The 17006-nt window shown below is 35.4% G+C and overlaps 1 protein-coding gene across 2 annotated transcripts in view; it reads left to right on the top strand.

Moving 5' to 3' along the window:
* WDR70 (WD repeat domain 70) overlaps window positions 1-17006 on the top strand; it is a 128129-nt gene that overhangs the window by 71009 nt on the left and 40114 nt on the right. For both annotated transcript variants that reach the window (XM_048291712.1, XM_048291713.1), the window contains one exon: window positions 1428-1602. In XM_048291712.1, the coding sequence (XP_048147669.1) occupies window positions 1428-1602 (175 nt within the window). The remainder of the gene's footprint in view (window positions 1-1427; window positions 1603-17006) is intronic.

Genomic DNA, 17006 nt, shown 5'->3' with positions numbered 1-17006 from the left:
AACCCAAACAGTCATCAGAACGCTTGAATGTCTTACGCTAGAGCTCCACATAGAGCCATGAAGTGGTGCCTTACACACAGGAGATTTGAAGACTTTTAAAAATGAAACTAACCTTGACTTTATTATGGACAACTGGAGATTAATTCTATTTATTCATTCTAACTTACAGTTACTGATTTCTCATTACTGTCATTAAATGTGCAATTAAATGTAACCTCTCTTCAGGTAATTCCGGCTAATTTTCTAGTCTATTTTATTCTAGAATTATTTTTATGTCAGTTCTTTGGCCTGTGTGGTCTTGTAGCTCTGATGGAAGTTCCTAATGTTATGCCGTGGTATCTTGTCTCATTCTGGAGAAATGGCAGCCTCTGTTAAAGCTGTATTTGCTTTTCTAGACACCAGTGAATTATGTGCTGTTGGATCATAGGCAATGTTTGTATAGTCTAAACAAATGGGGTTGTCTTGAGAACCTTGAGATTTTTTCTTTCTAAATAAATGATCTTCCTTCCTTTGCCAAATTCTGAAACTCTTCTCTGCATTAGATGCCAGAAGAGTTTTGAATTTTTATCTGGAAAGACCTCAACATATTAAATGGACAGAAAACATTTGTATCTAAGACAGTTTAAAGGGTCCACCTGTATCTAGTGTTTTAGTTCTCTCTCATTTGGATGTTTTTCCGTATCTAAGGAACACTGAAGATCCAGGCAGATACTCCTTTTTTCCATTAAAAGAAGAAAGGATGTATTTGTTTTTGCTAATAATGTGGGAAAAACTCAACTTGAAGAAAACAATATTACATAAATGAGTCTTTCTAAAGTATTTGAAGAACATTTTTATAGTAGAACTCTAAGACCTTCAGGATTAGTGGAAGAGAACTACAATAATATTACAATTAATGTTTAAAATGTCTTTTAAAAATAAAGTCTGAAGAATAACCAGCCAGTTAAAAGCAGAATATTCAGGTGTAATTATGTCAGAATCATTAAGAAATCTGTTTAAGTTACGAGTTTGCATAAGCATTCATGCCTGTTTTCTGAAGTATTCATTCTTTGTAGAGGACTGAATACTTTCATCTTCTTGATTTCCAGTGGCAGTGGAGATTATATGGTACCTGTGTAATAATCTTTCGTTACCTTTCCAATTCTAAGTAATTTATGTATTTACATGAGAGGTTTGGGAAAAACTGGTTTGGTTTGGGTTTTGTTTGTTTGTTTTAATTTTTTTTTTTAAACTTGAGATGCATTTTAGTGTACATGATGTTTCTTACTTGGAAAGTTGTTCTCATATCTTAAACCATTACAACTGAATTTGAACAGTATTGTATGCCATCTGTGCTGGAAAAGGGGTTTGGTTTTACCACAAGAAGAATTATTTTATATGTATTAATGTTATCTTAAAAAGCTGTTTATATAAACTTTTTTTTTCAGAACTGTGAGGACTTGGGATGTTAACAATGAAAAAAAGCACAAAAGTGTATTTAAGCCACGATCAGTTCAAGGTAAACGGGTGATTCCTACAACTTGCACATACAGCAGAGATGGGAAACTTATTGCAGCTGGCTGTCAAGATGGTTCTATCCAGATCTGGGATAGGAATATGAGTGTAAGTCCAGTATTTGATAACAATATGTACTTCTAATATTTCGAGTGTGAATGTTGAAGCAGATAAAAATCAGTTTTGGTACTTTTATTACTCCCTCCCCTTTCCTTCCCTCCCCTCCCCTCCCCATCCAGAAAACCATGTAACTCATAGGTATAACTTAATATTTCTTCTGCCTTTCCATAACTAATCATTCAGTGTGCTGCCACTAAGTTCAAAATGCTGGGAAAACTCTTTGCAGTCAGCTTAAAAAAAAAAAAAAAAATTACCACAGATCTGTATCTAGATTATTATTCATTTAAGATGCAATGTTTGTGAGAAAGCTGTAATTCTTGTTGGTTGTTACATAATTTATTTGAGATATTGTATGTATTAAGGAGTAACTCTTAAAACTTGATACTGAAATCGGTCATTAATCCATACAATAGCTAGAGAAGAATAGCTTCTAAGTGGGTAATGGTAAGGCCAATGCTGCTCATGAAATGGCAAATGTTGTCATATTGTCTAATGTATAATAATTAACACTGAGGCAAATTTGTACTATTTATGTAAATGCATTGTGAATATGCAAGAATCAGAATGGAAACTATTTCAAATTTTTGAAAATTAGGAAATACTTCTGTTCATATTGAACCAAGCAATCAATTTCCAGTGTGTTATGACTTGAACTGACAAGTACAATTCTTGCTACTATATAGTTTGAAGCTTAGAGCATTCAGTGCTCACTGATGCTTTGTGTAGTACAGCTTACAAACAGTCCAGTTCCAAGAGTTTAATTTTGCAATGTCAAGTGCAAATTCACCAGGCTAAGCTTTACTGCTTTAAAAAAATAATCATTCTAGTAAATCATCCATATCCTCTCTTTATGCCCATCTTATGCAAAGAAGTGGAAGTCCCTTTCACTTCAGAGGGATAAGTACCAATGGCATGCATTGGAGGAGAATATGGAAATAGGGTCAATTTTTTTTAAAGCCAAAGTGAGAATACAGAGGAAATGAGGGAAGAAGAGCAGGATCATGAAACTGATGTCATAAATCTCTGAAAGCTGTACAATTCCAGTAGGATGGCTGTGTGGAAGTAAAACTGAACTAGTACAGGTTACATGAGTCTGTTCAACTTCATATTTCAAAATATTTGATTTTAAAAAGGAAAACAGGCAATCTAGGGAGCTTTTTATAAAGATTTAAAATGTTTGATTGCTGGAGGCAGGAGGAAATGTATAGATTTAAAAGGAAAAGAAAGCCTGTGCATCATACTCAAAGTACAGCCTGTATTTTGGGATTGTCATCTATTTTTATTTCTGTTTTTATTTCCACTATAAACCCAGTAAAACTTCCTAATGGCATGAAGCTTGAGAATTCATCCTAAGTGTAAACTTCTTCTAACAGAATAATAAATTTTTCAGAGACTGGCTTTCATCACCTGTGTATGTTGTTTATTTTAACATATACAGTATTGAAATATTAAGCTTTCTGGTGTAGTTTTAACAATAGTGCTCTTGGTAGTCTGCTTTTTCATGTGCTTTTCCTTTTGAACTTTTCTGTGTCTGCAAGATGACATATTGCAATGCTGATTGAGTGCAGTTTAAGGTGATGATGAGTAGTTTAAAGATATATCCTGTGCATCTTGTGCATTTTCCAATGGGTGACCCCTGCATAACAAGGCAAGATTAAAGTGATTTTCTAGTGGAAATTAAGTTGGTGGTGTTCTTGGGTTTGTATTTTTAATGTCTATAGAATTTTTGTCTTTGCCTTTGTTGGTTTCATTAAGAAGTGTGCAAGGTTTTTAGGTAAAGGAGCAGGTAAATTGGATTTTTAGTGGTATTCTTACCTAAAACTGCTGGTGTCCTCTGGAGATCCCTGTGTATAGTTAAAATCAAGTGTTTCAAAAGGCATTTTGATTAAACAATTAGACAAAGCCTTCATCTTGTATTTGGGGGTGGGGAAGGGAGAAGAAAAAATTTTTCAAATGGAACATGTGTTCAACATAATAGTTTAAAAGAAGAGGATGAGACTGGCTCCTGCAGTGGAATGATGAAAGCCCTTACTGGCCTGACAGGATACAGAGATGCTTGCAAGATGAAGAAGAAAATGATAAGCTACTACAAATTGGTGCAGCTGTAGGGGTACAAGTTGTGTGTGACGTAGGAAAATGGGTAAAGCTGTGGAGGATAGAGGTGTGAGGGTTAAGCTTCTTGGAGAAATATATAGTAGAAATATTAACTTGTGATTTTTGAACAGAAAGCTGTTAATTCCCATCCAGCAAATACCAGTTGGTTCTGTTAAAACAAGTGTAGAGCTGTATGTGTACAGATTTTGCTGTGCTACAGTACAACTAGCTTTCAAGTCAAAATTGAGACAGCATTTGCATTTTTCTTGACAAGGCTCTATTTAGTCAGTAACAAAAGTCACTAGTGTTTGAAAGCAGAAAATAATTGCCATATTTTCTTACACTTGATCAGTCTGGAATGATTCTGGCATCATTATTTATGCTGTGTGCTTGGTCCATACGCAGCAGGAAGGAAAGATTCAGGAAGTTGTTTAAAACTGTCTGTGGCTTACCTGACGGTACTGTCATGACAGGGGTGACCCAATAAAGGCATGTCGTGACTGTCTGAATTTGATTTTTCCTTTATGCAAGAATATAAATGACATTTCAGCCCTGATCTTGAGTGGTCAAACCACTGCTCCTGCATTTGACAGTAACAGTACAAACGAAATCCGTGAAGATGTTCCATCCAGATATTATGGCTCTCACTAGATACATATCCATAGTGCCTGTTATTCTGGTCATCTGTGAGAGTTTTTAGATGCATTTATTTTTGACTTAACTACAGCCTATTGTCAAACACAGAGCCTTCTAGAGGGGGTTGTTTCTGTTTGCTTCAGTGAAAATGTAAAGTCTCTGCTTTCCCAGAGAAAAAGGCTCATCAACGCAGCATAGAATCCCAGAGTGGGTCAGGCTGGAGGAGCCCACAGTGGGTCATCTGGTCCAACCTCCCTGCTCAAGCAGGGCCATCCCAGAGCGCACGGCGCAGGATTGTGTCCAGATCATTCTTGGATATCTCCAGTTAGGGAGACTCCTCAGCCTCTCCAGGCAATCTGTTCAGTGTTTGGTCACTGCACAATAAAGAAGTTCTTCATCATGTCCAGGTGGAACTTCCTGTGCATCAGTTCCTGCCCATTGTCTTGTGTCCTATTAAAGTATGAGGCAGCAGTTCCAAGGGCAGAAATGAATACCCAAGTAGGAAAGAGGGTCTCTGGGCCCTTTCCAAGAGCAAAAAAGCAGGCAGTGGGGCAGTGTTGGTGGGAAGCCATCACTGTACCACTTTGCAAGACAGAAGCTACCTAAAAAGCCCCCACCTTTGTCCTTTGTCACTGTAGTCACAGTTTCTGATTGCTGGTACAGGTTTATTATTCTCTGCTTCACATGTTACTTGTTACACCTGTCTAGAGGAATCCTACCCATGTGTCAATCAAAGGGCAAAGAAATTAAAAATGAACCCGTTGTGCAGTGGCATCCCCATCACCCCAGACACATCACTAGTGTTGTGCACTCCTCCACAGTGTAGAACTTGGTCTAGAATGGTGTAATTAAATAATGCTTGATTTTTCATTTAGAGAAAGACAAGATCTTCTCTGTGTCATATTTTATCCATCCTGCTGAAGTCAAAGTAGCTGTTTGTTGCAACTTACCTTCATCAGTTAGCTTTTTTTTTCTAAACCACTTTTGAACCATCTCAGTATCAGCTTTTTTTTTTTAATTATGTTGCTGTGCCTAGGAAGTGATCCGTTCACTCCTTTAGTTCTGACTAGTAATGAACACCATGAATGTTTCATTCAGTTTTTTACTTCCACTCTTTTTTGGTGTGATTCCAAATCTCCCAGCTGTATGCAGTGAGAGTAAAAACACTTTCGGAACTTTTGGAGGAACATTTTTTTCTTAATTCATGACACTGACATTGGTAACTTGCTAATGCTGAAGTTAGCCAAATGTATTCCGGCTCTGCTTTGCCTTTTTCCAAACTTCCTCAGCAGGATCATGATCCATTATAATCACCTGCCTCAGAGGATTTTTTTGTTTTGTCATAAATCTGTGTTATTTTCTCACATATGTTATTTTGTCAGTGCATGTTTTTTCTTTAAGGTTCATGTACATGTGCATTTACAGTGCACATTAGCAGAGTGATCTGTCAGTGTATTTGAAATATTATGAACACTGTCAACTTGGCTTAAAATAACAGCTTCAAAGGACATAAAAAATAACTTCCTTCAAACTTTGAATGAATAGTAGAAGCAACAGTGAAATAGTCAGTCATAACACAGCACATTAGAACACTCAATTTAAATGTTCTGAGACATGGAGAAAAATGTCTGGCAAGTACAGAGAGTTGAAGAGCAAAATAAGAAAGGACCTTAAATATTTTTGATTCACAGGGGAGTGCAGTAAAACCACTAGGTTTACCTACAGTTCAAATAAGTTCAAATTCCTCATCTTGTCTGTGCTTGCCCATTCAGGGCTTTTTGCAAGCCGATAGTAGTATGTATTTCTGAACAAACCGATCCATGGAGTCAGTCTTTAGTATCAAGAATGCAGAGTGTCTTGCCATCAGTAAACCTTTGTGTGCCTGGTTTTCCCGTCCAGGAATTGGAGCATCTCATTCAGAGAGATAGGGAAAGACTAAAGTAATTTTTGAAGTGTACCGTGAGTTAAAATTGCTTGAAATCTCTTGAATGAACAGAAAAGCTACCTTCATTTTCCACAATAAGCAGGAAAGGATTGAGATGTTTTTCATTAGTTACAAATGGGCTTTTTTGGGGAAAAAAAGCTAGACTTCTTAGTTAGCCTTTCTTAATCTTTCAAACCACCTGGTGAGGCTACCTGTTATGTGATTTTTTTTCCCCCCAACTTTTCCTGGGTGCATTCAGCACACGACTGCATAAACAACTTCTCTGTGTATGGCAGGCTGAATCATGTTTCATAGTTTCACACATCACATATTTTATGGTGTATCATTGCAGCTGTGATACAAAAGCATTAGTAAGGATGTTAGGGAGGTGGAGTTTCTAAGAAGTGGTCATGTCTTTTAAATGCCTTTGAGAAAACAGCTTGTACACCCAAAATCTTGTCTGTATTTTTTTTCTAGCTATATTAAATTTGGTTATAAACTTTGAGTAGTTTTTATAAGCTTTTACCTATCTACTGGCTGCACTATAAGTAGTAAAGAATTAGTTTCGACAAATACCTCTGTAACAGGTTTGTCTTTTACATCTGTAATAGGTTTATCTTTTTATCTAGTGCAAATCTGAACATGAAAGATATAATGTTTTCGGATTTTCAGCATAATTCTCACTAAGCAAATTGATTCAGTGCTCATGGAAATATTTTTATAGGAAGAGATTAACCTCCATTTCTTTACTTTCTTGTTTCACAGAAGACTTAGCGATAGGTTTAACTCCACTCTTCAGCTCAAAAGTGAGCGTTTGCTACAGTACTGCTGAATTACTGCTTTGCTAGCATTTCCTTTTTTCCTGGTTTTAAAACTGTACTCTGATTTTAAATTGCTAGAATAATTTATGTGTTGTGATCAGTTTAAATTACTAAGCTAAAGCTCAAAGTGATTTTGCAGAACTTAAAATTCACAATAATACTGAAATGCAACACTGTAATAATGTACTACCCACATGAATATCTCCAAAAGTGGTGTGATGAAATGGTAATCCCAATAACCTCTTTTCCACACACCCTTAAGCCACCCTATCCTCAAAATATAAGGGGAAGAAAAGTGAGATGTCACAGTATGCACTGAAATTAAACAGATCTAAGCTCTGTACATTTTAATTACAAATAGTCATGTTAAAAGTATTTTCCAAATAATTGCATGATTTATAGATGTAAGATAAATACATTTCTATATTTAGTAATTGTTTGCTTTGAAAGGGTTTCTGTAAGCTTTAGTTTCGTGGTGTGCTGTTGGAAGTTTTAAGGTAGAGTTTTTAGGTGAAAAGTTTAAAAATTTTACAAGTACAGAAGTCATTTTGAAAAAATACTGTACAACTAAGGACACAGATTTTGATGATGAAAAATTATTATGTGAGGTACTTTTTTTTTTTTTTTTTAAATGGGAATCCCAAGTCCAGATCTTATTTGGAAATTTTTTTTTTCAAACTTTATTTTGCTGTTCATGATGGATTTTACAGCTGATGCTGCCAAGACAGAGTAATGAAAACTAGTAGTAAGATCTGAGACTTGCCGTAAATATTTTCTCCATTAATTGGAAGGTCCTTTGAGGGGATATATACCCATGTGTTAGGAAGATGAGGTTGCTGGATCTTTGCACAGTTACAGGATGCATTTTGCATATGCTGACATGCAAAAAACATGGCTCTCAGTAATTAATTCCTGAAATGTCTTATGTCTATCCACTAGAGAACTTTACTAATGTACATATGCCTTTTTTAGATGTGGTTTCTACCAGTTCGTTGTGTGTGTCTTTGGTATCTTGTCTATGACAGCATTTCAGGATTATGCGTTTTTTCACACCAGCTAGATTTTATTTATAACTTTCTTTACTATGGATTATTCACTTGTCTATTTGGATGATTTCTTTATATATAGAATTTAATGTTTATATTGATACCTTTACAGCATTAAAAATATTCCAGTGAAATGTCAATATTTAATAGAAACAGTTTACAATGAATGTTCTTAAATTTGCTGAATATCACTACTATAGCTAAACATCAGGCAAATCTTCCAATTTCCCCCAAGTATGTAACATGCTTCATGCTTTGAAGAGGGCAGTCTGGCTACATCTGGAAATTTCTTGTGTAAATACAAGATGAAGGATATCCAAATATACTATATTCCCCTTTCAAACTTAAGGTAAGTTTTCCATATCCATAATATTCCACCCTTTCATTCCATATGTATATGTGCCAGACCTCTGTTCCAGAAACTGGAAATCACACACAAGCTTGCCAGCAGCAAATATTAACAGATTCATATATTATTCCTTTTTGTATATGTCTGGTTTAGCCAGTACATCACTATCTGTACCCTGAAGCCAGCCACAGTAAAGAATCTGACAATCATATGCTGAGATAAAATGTGCCCTGCTGTATTTCTAAGTGCATTTCTCTCTTATGTAGTAAACAGTTTATAGTTAAGAACTATCTAAATGTTTGCACTATCTAATATAATGATGAAAGGCAATTCTAAATCTTGAAGTCTGTCACACCCCAATGAAAATAGCTTTAAGGATTTCACTTTGGATTCATGTATGGCTAAAGGAAAAAGGCTTATCCCACTAGGATTATATATCTCTCTTTGGTTTATTATTTGGAAAACTAAAAGTAGTAACTTACAGAAATAATTTAAAAATGACAATTTGAGAAGAGTAGGCATTATAGCAATGTGATTGGCTTTATTAATATTGTAGTGCTATTAATATTAATATAACATGAATAATGTTACAGAAATAGAAAGATGAAATAATGAAAAATAATGGAAAAAATAAAAGAGCCTTCTTGAGCTAGCTTTGTTATTTTAGAGGAAGTTTTGCTTTTATGCAGAGACAAAAAGTGGAAAGTACAAGTACTACATTCTGATCTAACAAGAAGTGAGCTCCAGAGTGGTTTGACTTATCAGAGAAATGGCTTTTAGATACTGTAGTATATGCATTGTTCAAGCAAACTGAACACTTCAGTGGTCTGGAGTCTGATAGGGTTTGTAAATTATGAAAAGAATGTTGTGCTTGATGTGTCTATTAGGCAGCTAGTTTTGTCTCCAAATGTGTCTCAATCTGCTTCATAGTAGGTCACTATTTCTTGAAGCTTGTGAAGAGATGAACAGCAGGATTATGCTGTGAATTTCCTAAAAGCAGTGACAAGTGCATTTCTGTAAAACTCTTGGTCATTAAGTTTATTTTATTAGGGATGCTTGAAACTCCCATTCTTTAAAATACTTAACAAAGGAAAGCTGTTACAGCTTGAACAAGTGGATTAAAACCAAAAAATGTAGGAAATGGCTTCTGAGCCATGAAACATACAGGTTTGCAGAAGATAAGTTATAGCGAGGCATAGCTTTTGTATGTAACATTAGGTTACATACTCTTGACTCCGGAAGTTTGATAAAAACCAACTTTTTCTATACAGAGAGAACGTTTGTTTCATGGTTACATCCATTAAGGGTGCACTTCTGTGAGGATACAGTTTAAATAATTGGCCATAATACTCTAGAGACTGTCCTCAATTACTAAAGAACGTAAGTCTGGTTAATTTTAACTGAAAATATTTGAATGGCATTCCTAGAGAATTCATAATATGATTATAAGCCAAACAAGTTATTTTTGTGTCCATGATTATCAATGAGAAGGTAAACTGCACAGCTGAAACATATCTTGGCAGCAGGGCAGCAGGGACAGAACTAAACCAATCATATGAAATTAAAAGTATTTGTAATAATATTAGATTTTTTTATAAGACTCCTTCAGTGAGCAGGTTTCTTGCAACTCTTCGTATAAATCTCTTAATTAAGACCTGATTGAATACATGTGAAGCTTTCTTCATAAGTAAGCAAAACTTCTTCCAGTGCAAAATATTTTAAAATAAAGGGTTTTTTTTTCATGATCTCCCTATTTCCTGAAGTTTGTTTTCAACAGATGTTAGTGCTAAACAGTTAGCAGAGAGGGTGGTGAAATAGGTGGAGCATTGTCCAGCTGTGCTTTATTTAATGTATGACTGCAGTGATACTACACAGACTGAAATGAGATACATCCGTGAAACAGCTGCTTTCGTTAAACCAAGTTCTAAATTTCTCATGAGATAGAAAACTAGACTTGGAGTTGGATATGACTACCTATGTCCTATGTGTTTCACACATTATTTGTAAATACATATACAATGTATTTGTAAATATATATACATATACAAAGTCCAGAGACTTATAATGACATTCTAGTTCAATAGAATTCCTGGATGTGTATAATCATTTTAAGCAGTAATTTAAACAATGTATTCTTAGATATTTCAACATATGTAATTTTCATTTAGATTAAGCAGTATGTGGAGTTTTTAAAATATGCCTTTTTGGTTACTATTTCACTTTGCACTGTGTATATGTATCACTTCGAGATTTGGCTTGTGACTGTTTTGTGCTCAAAGCAGTCACCCATGAATTTATTAAATGTACTCAATTTTGTTTTATATTTAGTGCATTTTGTAGAGGTTGGGATAGGATGACCAAATTATAAAGTACTATGCTAATTCACATACAAAGAGAAAATTGCTGTAAAAACTCTATTTTGTTGTATGATCACAGACTCTGTGTTGTTTTTATGGCCACTAGGAGCTCCTGATGAATGGAGATGCTGTGATCAACGTGTTACCTGGTATGAAAATATGAATGGCACTGCATCGTAGCTCACTAGCCTACTTTTTGTCCTCACCATTATGCAGTTCTGTGGTCTCACTTGGAGAGCCCAAGATATTTAACCAAACTTCATCCTGTTGAGTCCATCAGAGTACACTGTGCAGGCCTTTATTAGATGCTGTTTCACCAGGGCTCACAAGAGCAGAACTAGGACAGGTAGTGCATCCCTGGCCTTGTGACAGGAGGACTGGCATATATTCAAGATTGCCTTGAAGAGCCTGAGTGATTTTTCAGAAGCAGGGACACCTGTTGCAGTAAGCAGAAAGCATTGCATTGCCAGCCATTGTTACCTTTCACAAATGTGAAAATGCCTGCTTGATTTCAATATTTGATGTGTTGAAGTGTGTTGCCAAACTGGGTAGGAGTTGGCAGAGGTGTAGGAATGTTTTCTGTATTCCAGACAGGTCACTATGGTTTCTTGGCTGTTGCATTGAGGCGGGAGGGCAAGGCAGGGCTGCAATAATGTGTGGTGCTGTCAGTCTGCACGTCTAAAACAAACTTCAGTTTTGACTTCCTTCATAACCAAAGATGGCTATGTCAGAAAATGAATTCTTCAGTGTCAAGTTGGTAAGTAGTTTATACCAGCAAACAAAAACAAGGCGATGTGCAAACTCAGTTACTATTTGTCTCGCACCCTTTTTTTTTTTTGGTCATTTTTTTACCTGATAGTTTACTGTATTTCCACATGTGTTTCAGAAAAAGGAGTGGTGGTTTTGTTGGGTTTGATTTTGGTTTTCTTTTATTTTGTGAGAAAAACACAGGTGTGCTTGCAGATTAAATGAATGGTCTGTAATTGCTGTTATGAAAAGACTGTGTATTTAATTCATTGGTGAAATACAGCTGTTAAAGAAGAAAAAATGAGGCAAGAGTGGACCCCTAAAAGTAAAAGAACCATTATCAAGGAAACGAGGGAAAACACAGCAATGTAATGATACTGACAGTGGCTTATTGGTTGGATTTATTACAGTGTGTTTTACAATGTGTATCGGAAAGGAGATGACACACTGGGATGCATATAACAACATTTTTCTTATGATGAATGGTTAAAGGATGTAAGATCTTCCAGGGAAATTGAGAAGATATGGTATGCATGTAAGAAAATCAGGAACAGCTTTCATCATACTGAATTTGTATTTCCAGCTAAACATTCACAAAGTGATGTTGAGATGAACAAAGATGTTCAGCAGAGAGACAATGATATACCTTTATTTGGAAGACAGTTCAGTGGTGTGAAAATATTGAGAGTAATATGTGAATAAGGTGTTTAAAAATACACTGTAGAGTGAGAAGTTCAGTGACCAAGGGATTGAGTAGCAGTGAATAGCCAGAGAAATTGAAAGGTAATCATGTACCAGAGGAACTAGTGAAGAAGGGAGCCAACATGTAAATGGTGTGCAGGAGATACTGGACCTCATCAAACAATGAAGAAGAGGAAGCAGAAAACAGATGCTTTTTTCCCGAGGTTGATGACAATAAGGGCGGTGTTCTATATTTGTCAGGGATAATCCTGAGACTCAGGAGGGAATTCAGGTGGCATTTTCAAGATGGAATGTAGTGGAATTGACAAGGAGCGAGGGTGGAGGAGAAGGCAGTATTGAGTGAAAAGGCAAAAGAGAGACTAAGAGAGAAACATGGAGCTATTTGTTGAAAAGTGGGTAACGCAAATAAGGTTTTGAGATACATGAATTGCTGCTTGTGAAAGTTCTATCTCTCTATGCTCTGAGGATGCCACTGCTGGTGAAGAAATACAAAATTACTGGGTATAAGTAAAACAGGGAGGCTAGAATGAGAAAATTAATCTTTTTGTTGGATGGAGAAGAATTCTAGGGATGCTAGCGGTTGAAGAGAATTGTAGCAGACAGGGGTACTACATGATGAAAATAGAAAAAGAAGAGGAAAGATGGGTTTGAAAGCAATAGCAAACATCAGCTGTAGAGGAGAAGACTAACTCCAGAATGAAAAATTCTGTAACAATTCTGTATCCTCAGAGACAAATTTTGTGGAAATCCTGCAGCCTGTTTGAAGGAATCTTGGATATCAATTCAGACATTTTTATATTTCCATACCCTTAATAATCATCTTATTATTTATATTACATGAGACAGAAGGGATTAATTGATTTAAGGATGTTAATAGCAAACAGAAAAGAATTCTTTCCTCTCATACTTAAAATAGTAATTTGGTTTTAAGGGCTATTAAAAAAGAAAACTAATTTTAAAAGTGACCCATGTTTGAAATTTTATCAGAAATTGCACCGTAGAATAGCAAGCAACTTTTTCTCTAAAGGATATTACAAACTTTTTCTCTCTATCTAATGCTTAGGTACTTGGTTGCTGCTCTGAAGGCTAGCTTGGAACACTCGGTTCTGTTAGTGTAAACCACTATAAACAATTTCTGAAAACTTTTTCCTCCTTTTCCCATTTTTTGCTTGCAAGGGTTTTTATTTGTGTAGGTTTGCTTATTTAGCTAGTCAAATATATAAAACTATTGTGAGAAAAAAGCAACATCAAAGAAGAAACCCTGGAACTGAGATAAGAATATTGCTTGAAAAGAAAATTACGTTTACTTGAGTTGCCTTTGTTTTACTTCTTTTCCAGCCAGCTCCTTGTATTTTCATTTTGCTCATATATAAGTCTGAGGCCTAATCGTGAAATTGGTGAACTTACCAGGTAAAATTCTGAGCTAAAGATAACTGAAATTAAGGGCATTTAGGAACTCTGCATCTTGCAGATTAATAGCAATGTATCTTGGATTATTAAAAAAAAGTATATCATCCTCAAGTATCCAGCTGACCTGTAAACAGAAGAAAGGGAGTTTCCTTTAACTTCTCAAAACCATGTTCTCGTAGCAACTTATTGCATTGAATGATGATGGCATTTTTTGTTTTCTAGAGACTTAAAAAATGAAATTCACATATGTATTGTCCTTGAAAATCAGGCTCAGTATACTGAGCTAATAATCTCAGCCACTTCATGCAACATTGTAAACCACCGAGGCTCAGAGATAAGAATGCTCATTTTACCACTGACATGCTTCATGAGGAAAAATATCACCCCTTTAACTGAGGCATTTTTTCATCCTCATCTTTCCATCTGAATAGATAAAACAAAATCCGTAGTCTAAAAAAATTACATATTTTTAAATAATATGCAGAGAAAATATGGCATAATGATTTACACTACATTTTTATCAGAAAAATCAAATAATGTAGAAGAAATAATAGCTTTATATGTTACAAGGAGTTTAGTGAAAATATTTTAATTTCTTAGAGAAACACACCCATCCTCTTAGAATATACATGTGCTAGCTGCTATTTTCAACAAGCAAATAGATTTATTAGACAGCCATCTTTGATAACTCACTGCAAAATACACCTTTTTTGGCTCAAGGATTACTGAACCAGAAATACTAACTTTATGTAGATTTTTGTGTATTTTCAGTTTGCGTATTTCACTGTATTTGCACTGTGGCTCTGTTAGACCACAAAAATGGTTTAAGCTGAAAAGAATATGAACTGAAAGAATATGAGAAATTATACTGAATAATTGGGAATAAGCTGGGAATGAGTCTGTCATAGTTGCTTTTTGAAGACAACTTAGTAGCTTCTTTATAATTTTTTTCTGTTTATATTTTTGTTTGTTTGTTGCCAGTAGGCCAAAAGCTACTTTTAAATGATATGAAACATGCAGTGTTGGCATAGATGAGTTTGAAGAAATCTGTGGACTCTCAGTGGAGTTCTAGTATATCTTAGCTGGATCTTTAATGAGATTTTTACAAAATAACATTGATCACATTTGATTGTTTTCTGGAAGGCAAAGAAACCTTCAACAGCTGGGCAAGTCTAAGACTGATTAACTTGGAAAGAGGCAAAAGGAGGAGTGGTCTTTTTTGTTGGTTTACAAAAGCCATATTTATGATAGTACAAAGGAGGAAAAATGTAAATTTGCTAGGATAACCTGAGATGGGTTAGATAAGTTATGAAAAGATACAGAAGAAAGCTACTTTTACATCCTTGTATGTTTTTTTCATGCAGTGTAAAAAATCCCCAAAGGAAGCCAACAGAATAATTTCCAAAAGCTATTTTTATTAGTAATATTTATCATTTTTGTGGTCAAGATAGATCATTTTCTCAAATGCAAAGTTTGACTGTGCAGCCAAACATTCAGCCTGGGGTTTCATTTTCAAACCTTTAGGCAAATATTTAGTAATGCTGTTAAGAAGTCATCTTTCTAAAATGGTTTCCTGAAATATTTCTTGATGAACAATCTTAAACAAGAAGAAATTGTTTCTGTGGTCAGCAATATTCTTAGAAATTGAATGTCCTTCCTGGTGAAGGAAGCATGGGCAGATAGGAAGGACTTACTCATCATTCTACAATGGATCAGAGACATCTCTAGGACAGGCTGGCCTGCTTGCTTTCTTGTTTTGCCTAAGCCCATGTATGGTCAAATGTATCAGATGCCTTTCCTCATTGCCTTCTGCGTAAATGTTTTAGATTTTTTTTTTTTTTAAATAGAAATCAAGTCCTTTGTATCAATTGCCATTAACAAAACCTAAGTAATTTTTCATTTTGACTGGCTACACCACTGTATGACTTCTCTTCTAAGACTGCTCTTTTCCATAATATCTGAACATCTTCTAAGTATTTCACACTTGTATTTTTATTTTAATTGATAATTGCATGATTCATTGAAGATTCCATAAACTTTAAAAATAATTATATACATTTTTTTTCGCTCCTGATTATGTAGGTTTTCCATTGTAATATAGTTGCTCAAGACAAACTACAGCGTATTAAAAAATAAAAAAAGCCAAGTCTTTTATGTCTTCAGTATTTGCAAGTAGCTAGGTAAGCTTCTCTATAATCTCTATACATGTGAGAGATTATTGAAGTGTTTTGAACCAGTGCTGAGTGTGAGAGATGAAGAAATCCTGAAGACTTGTCACCCAGAAAAAGGCCTTAGTTGCAACAGATGAGAATATAATGGATGCACAGGATAGTTAAATACAATTGTCAGTCAGATGTCCTGGTTTTGGAAAGTAAAGTTAGGCTACTGTATTCCTAATTGGTTAATTAGGATTGAGAGAAAAGAAGGAGTGTTTCACATCTGCTAATGATACATGTAGATGTCACCGAGTTAGAAAGTCACAGAGAAGAGGAAATCATGTAAGAGTGTAATCATATAAACACTAAAACCTCAGATTTCACAAGTTAATCTTGTTTTGCATCAGTGTGCTCATTACTGAAACAGCATCCATTTCTACACCACGGGCAGTGGTATTGAAGAGCTGTCACATAGATTGAAAGCCTGGGGATCATGTTTACAGAGACTTAAGAAAAGCATCTGATACAGCCTGCAACTGCCTACTCAGGGAATATATTGAGAAATTCCTGAATTCAGCTGATGTGTGTAGATCTGACAATTCTTAATTGATATAGTAAACCCAGAAAGTACACTTTCATTTATTTTGTGGATTATAATTGAGAGGAAAGGAGATACGCTTCCTTCAGTAGAGGTGGCTGAAGGGGGGTTGGGGAAGTAGACATTTGGAGAGTGTAACTCATGCCTTGGGAACCTGTCTGTCTTGTCAGCTGTGATCACAGCTCTGAGATATTGTCTGTCTCAGATTGGGATCACTTTCAACAGCTTTGCTCAGTTGTGACTAAAAAGGAGATTTCTGGTTTGTTTGTTTTCTTGCAGCTTTGTAATTCATACTTTTGTCACCTTGAGCCTGTCATCTTGGAAGGCTTTTTAAATTTGCTAAAAACTACAACTTTTGCAATTAAATATTGTCAGTGTGAGCTATTTTATTTTGCTGTAGGTATCTTAGGTGAAAAGACCCATTTAAAACTCAGCTAGTTGTATGTGGCCTGGGACTTGCTTGTTGGGCATCTCTGCTGACCTAATGCTGCCCTTCTGCCTCATCTTTGAAACCAGCATAAATCTAGATTGTGGTTGTATGGTTGAGTGTGT

Source organism: Corvus hawaiiensis, chromosome Z, assembly GCF_020740725.1.
Source record: "Corvus hawaiiensis isolate bCorHaw1 chromosome Z, bCorHaw1.pri.cur, whole genome shotgun sequence".
Lineage (NCBI taxonomy): Eukaryota > Metazoa > Chordata > Aves > Passeriformes > Corvidae > Corvus > Corvus hawaiiensis.
The sequence above is the reverse complement of the archived record's forward strand: the minus strand, read 5'-3'. Positions and strand labels throughout refer to the sequence as shown.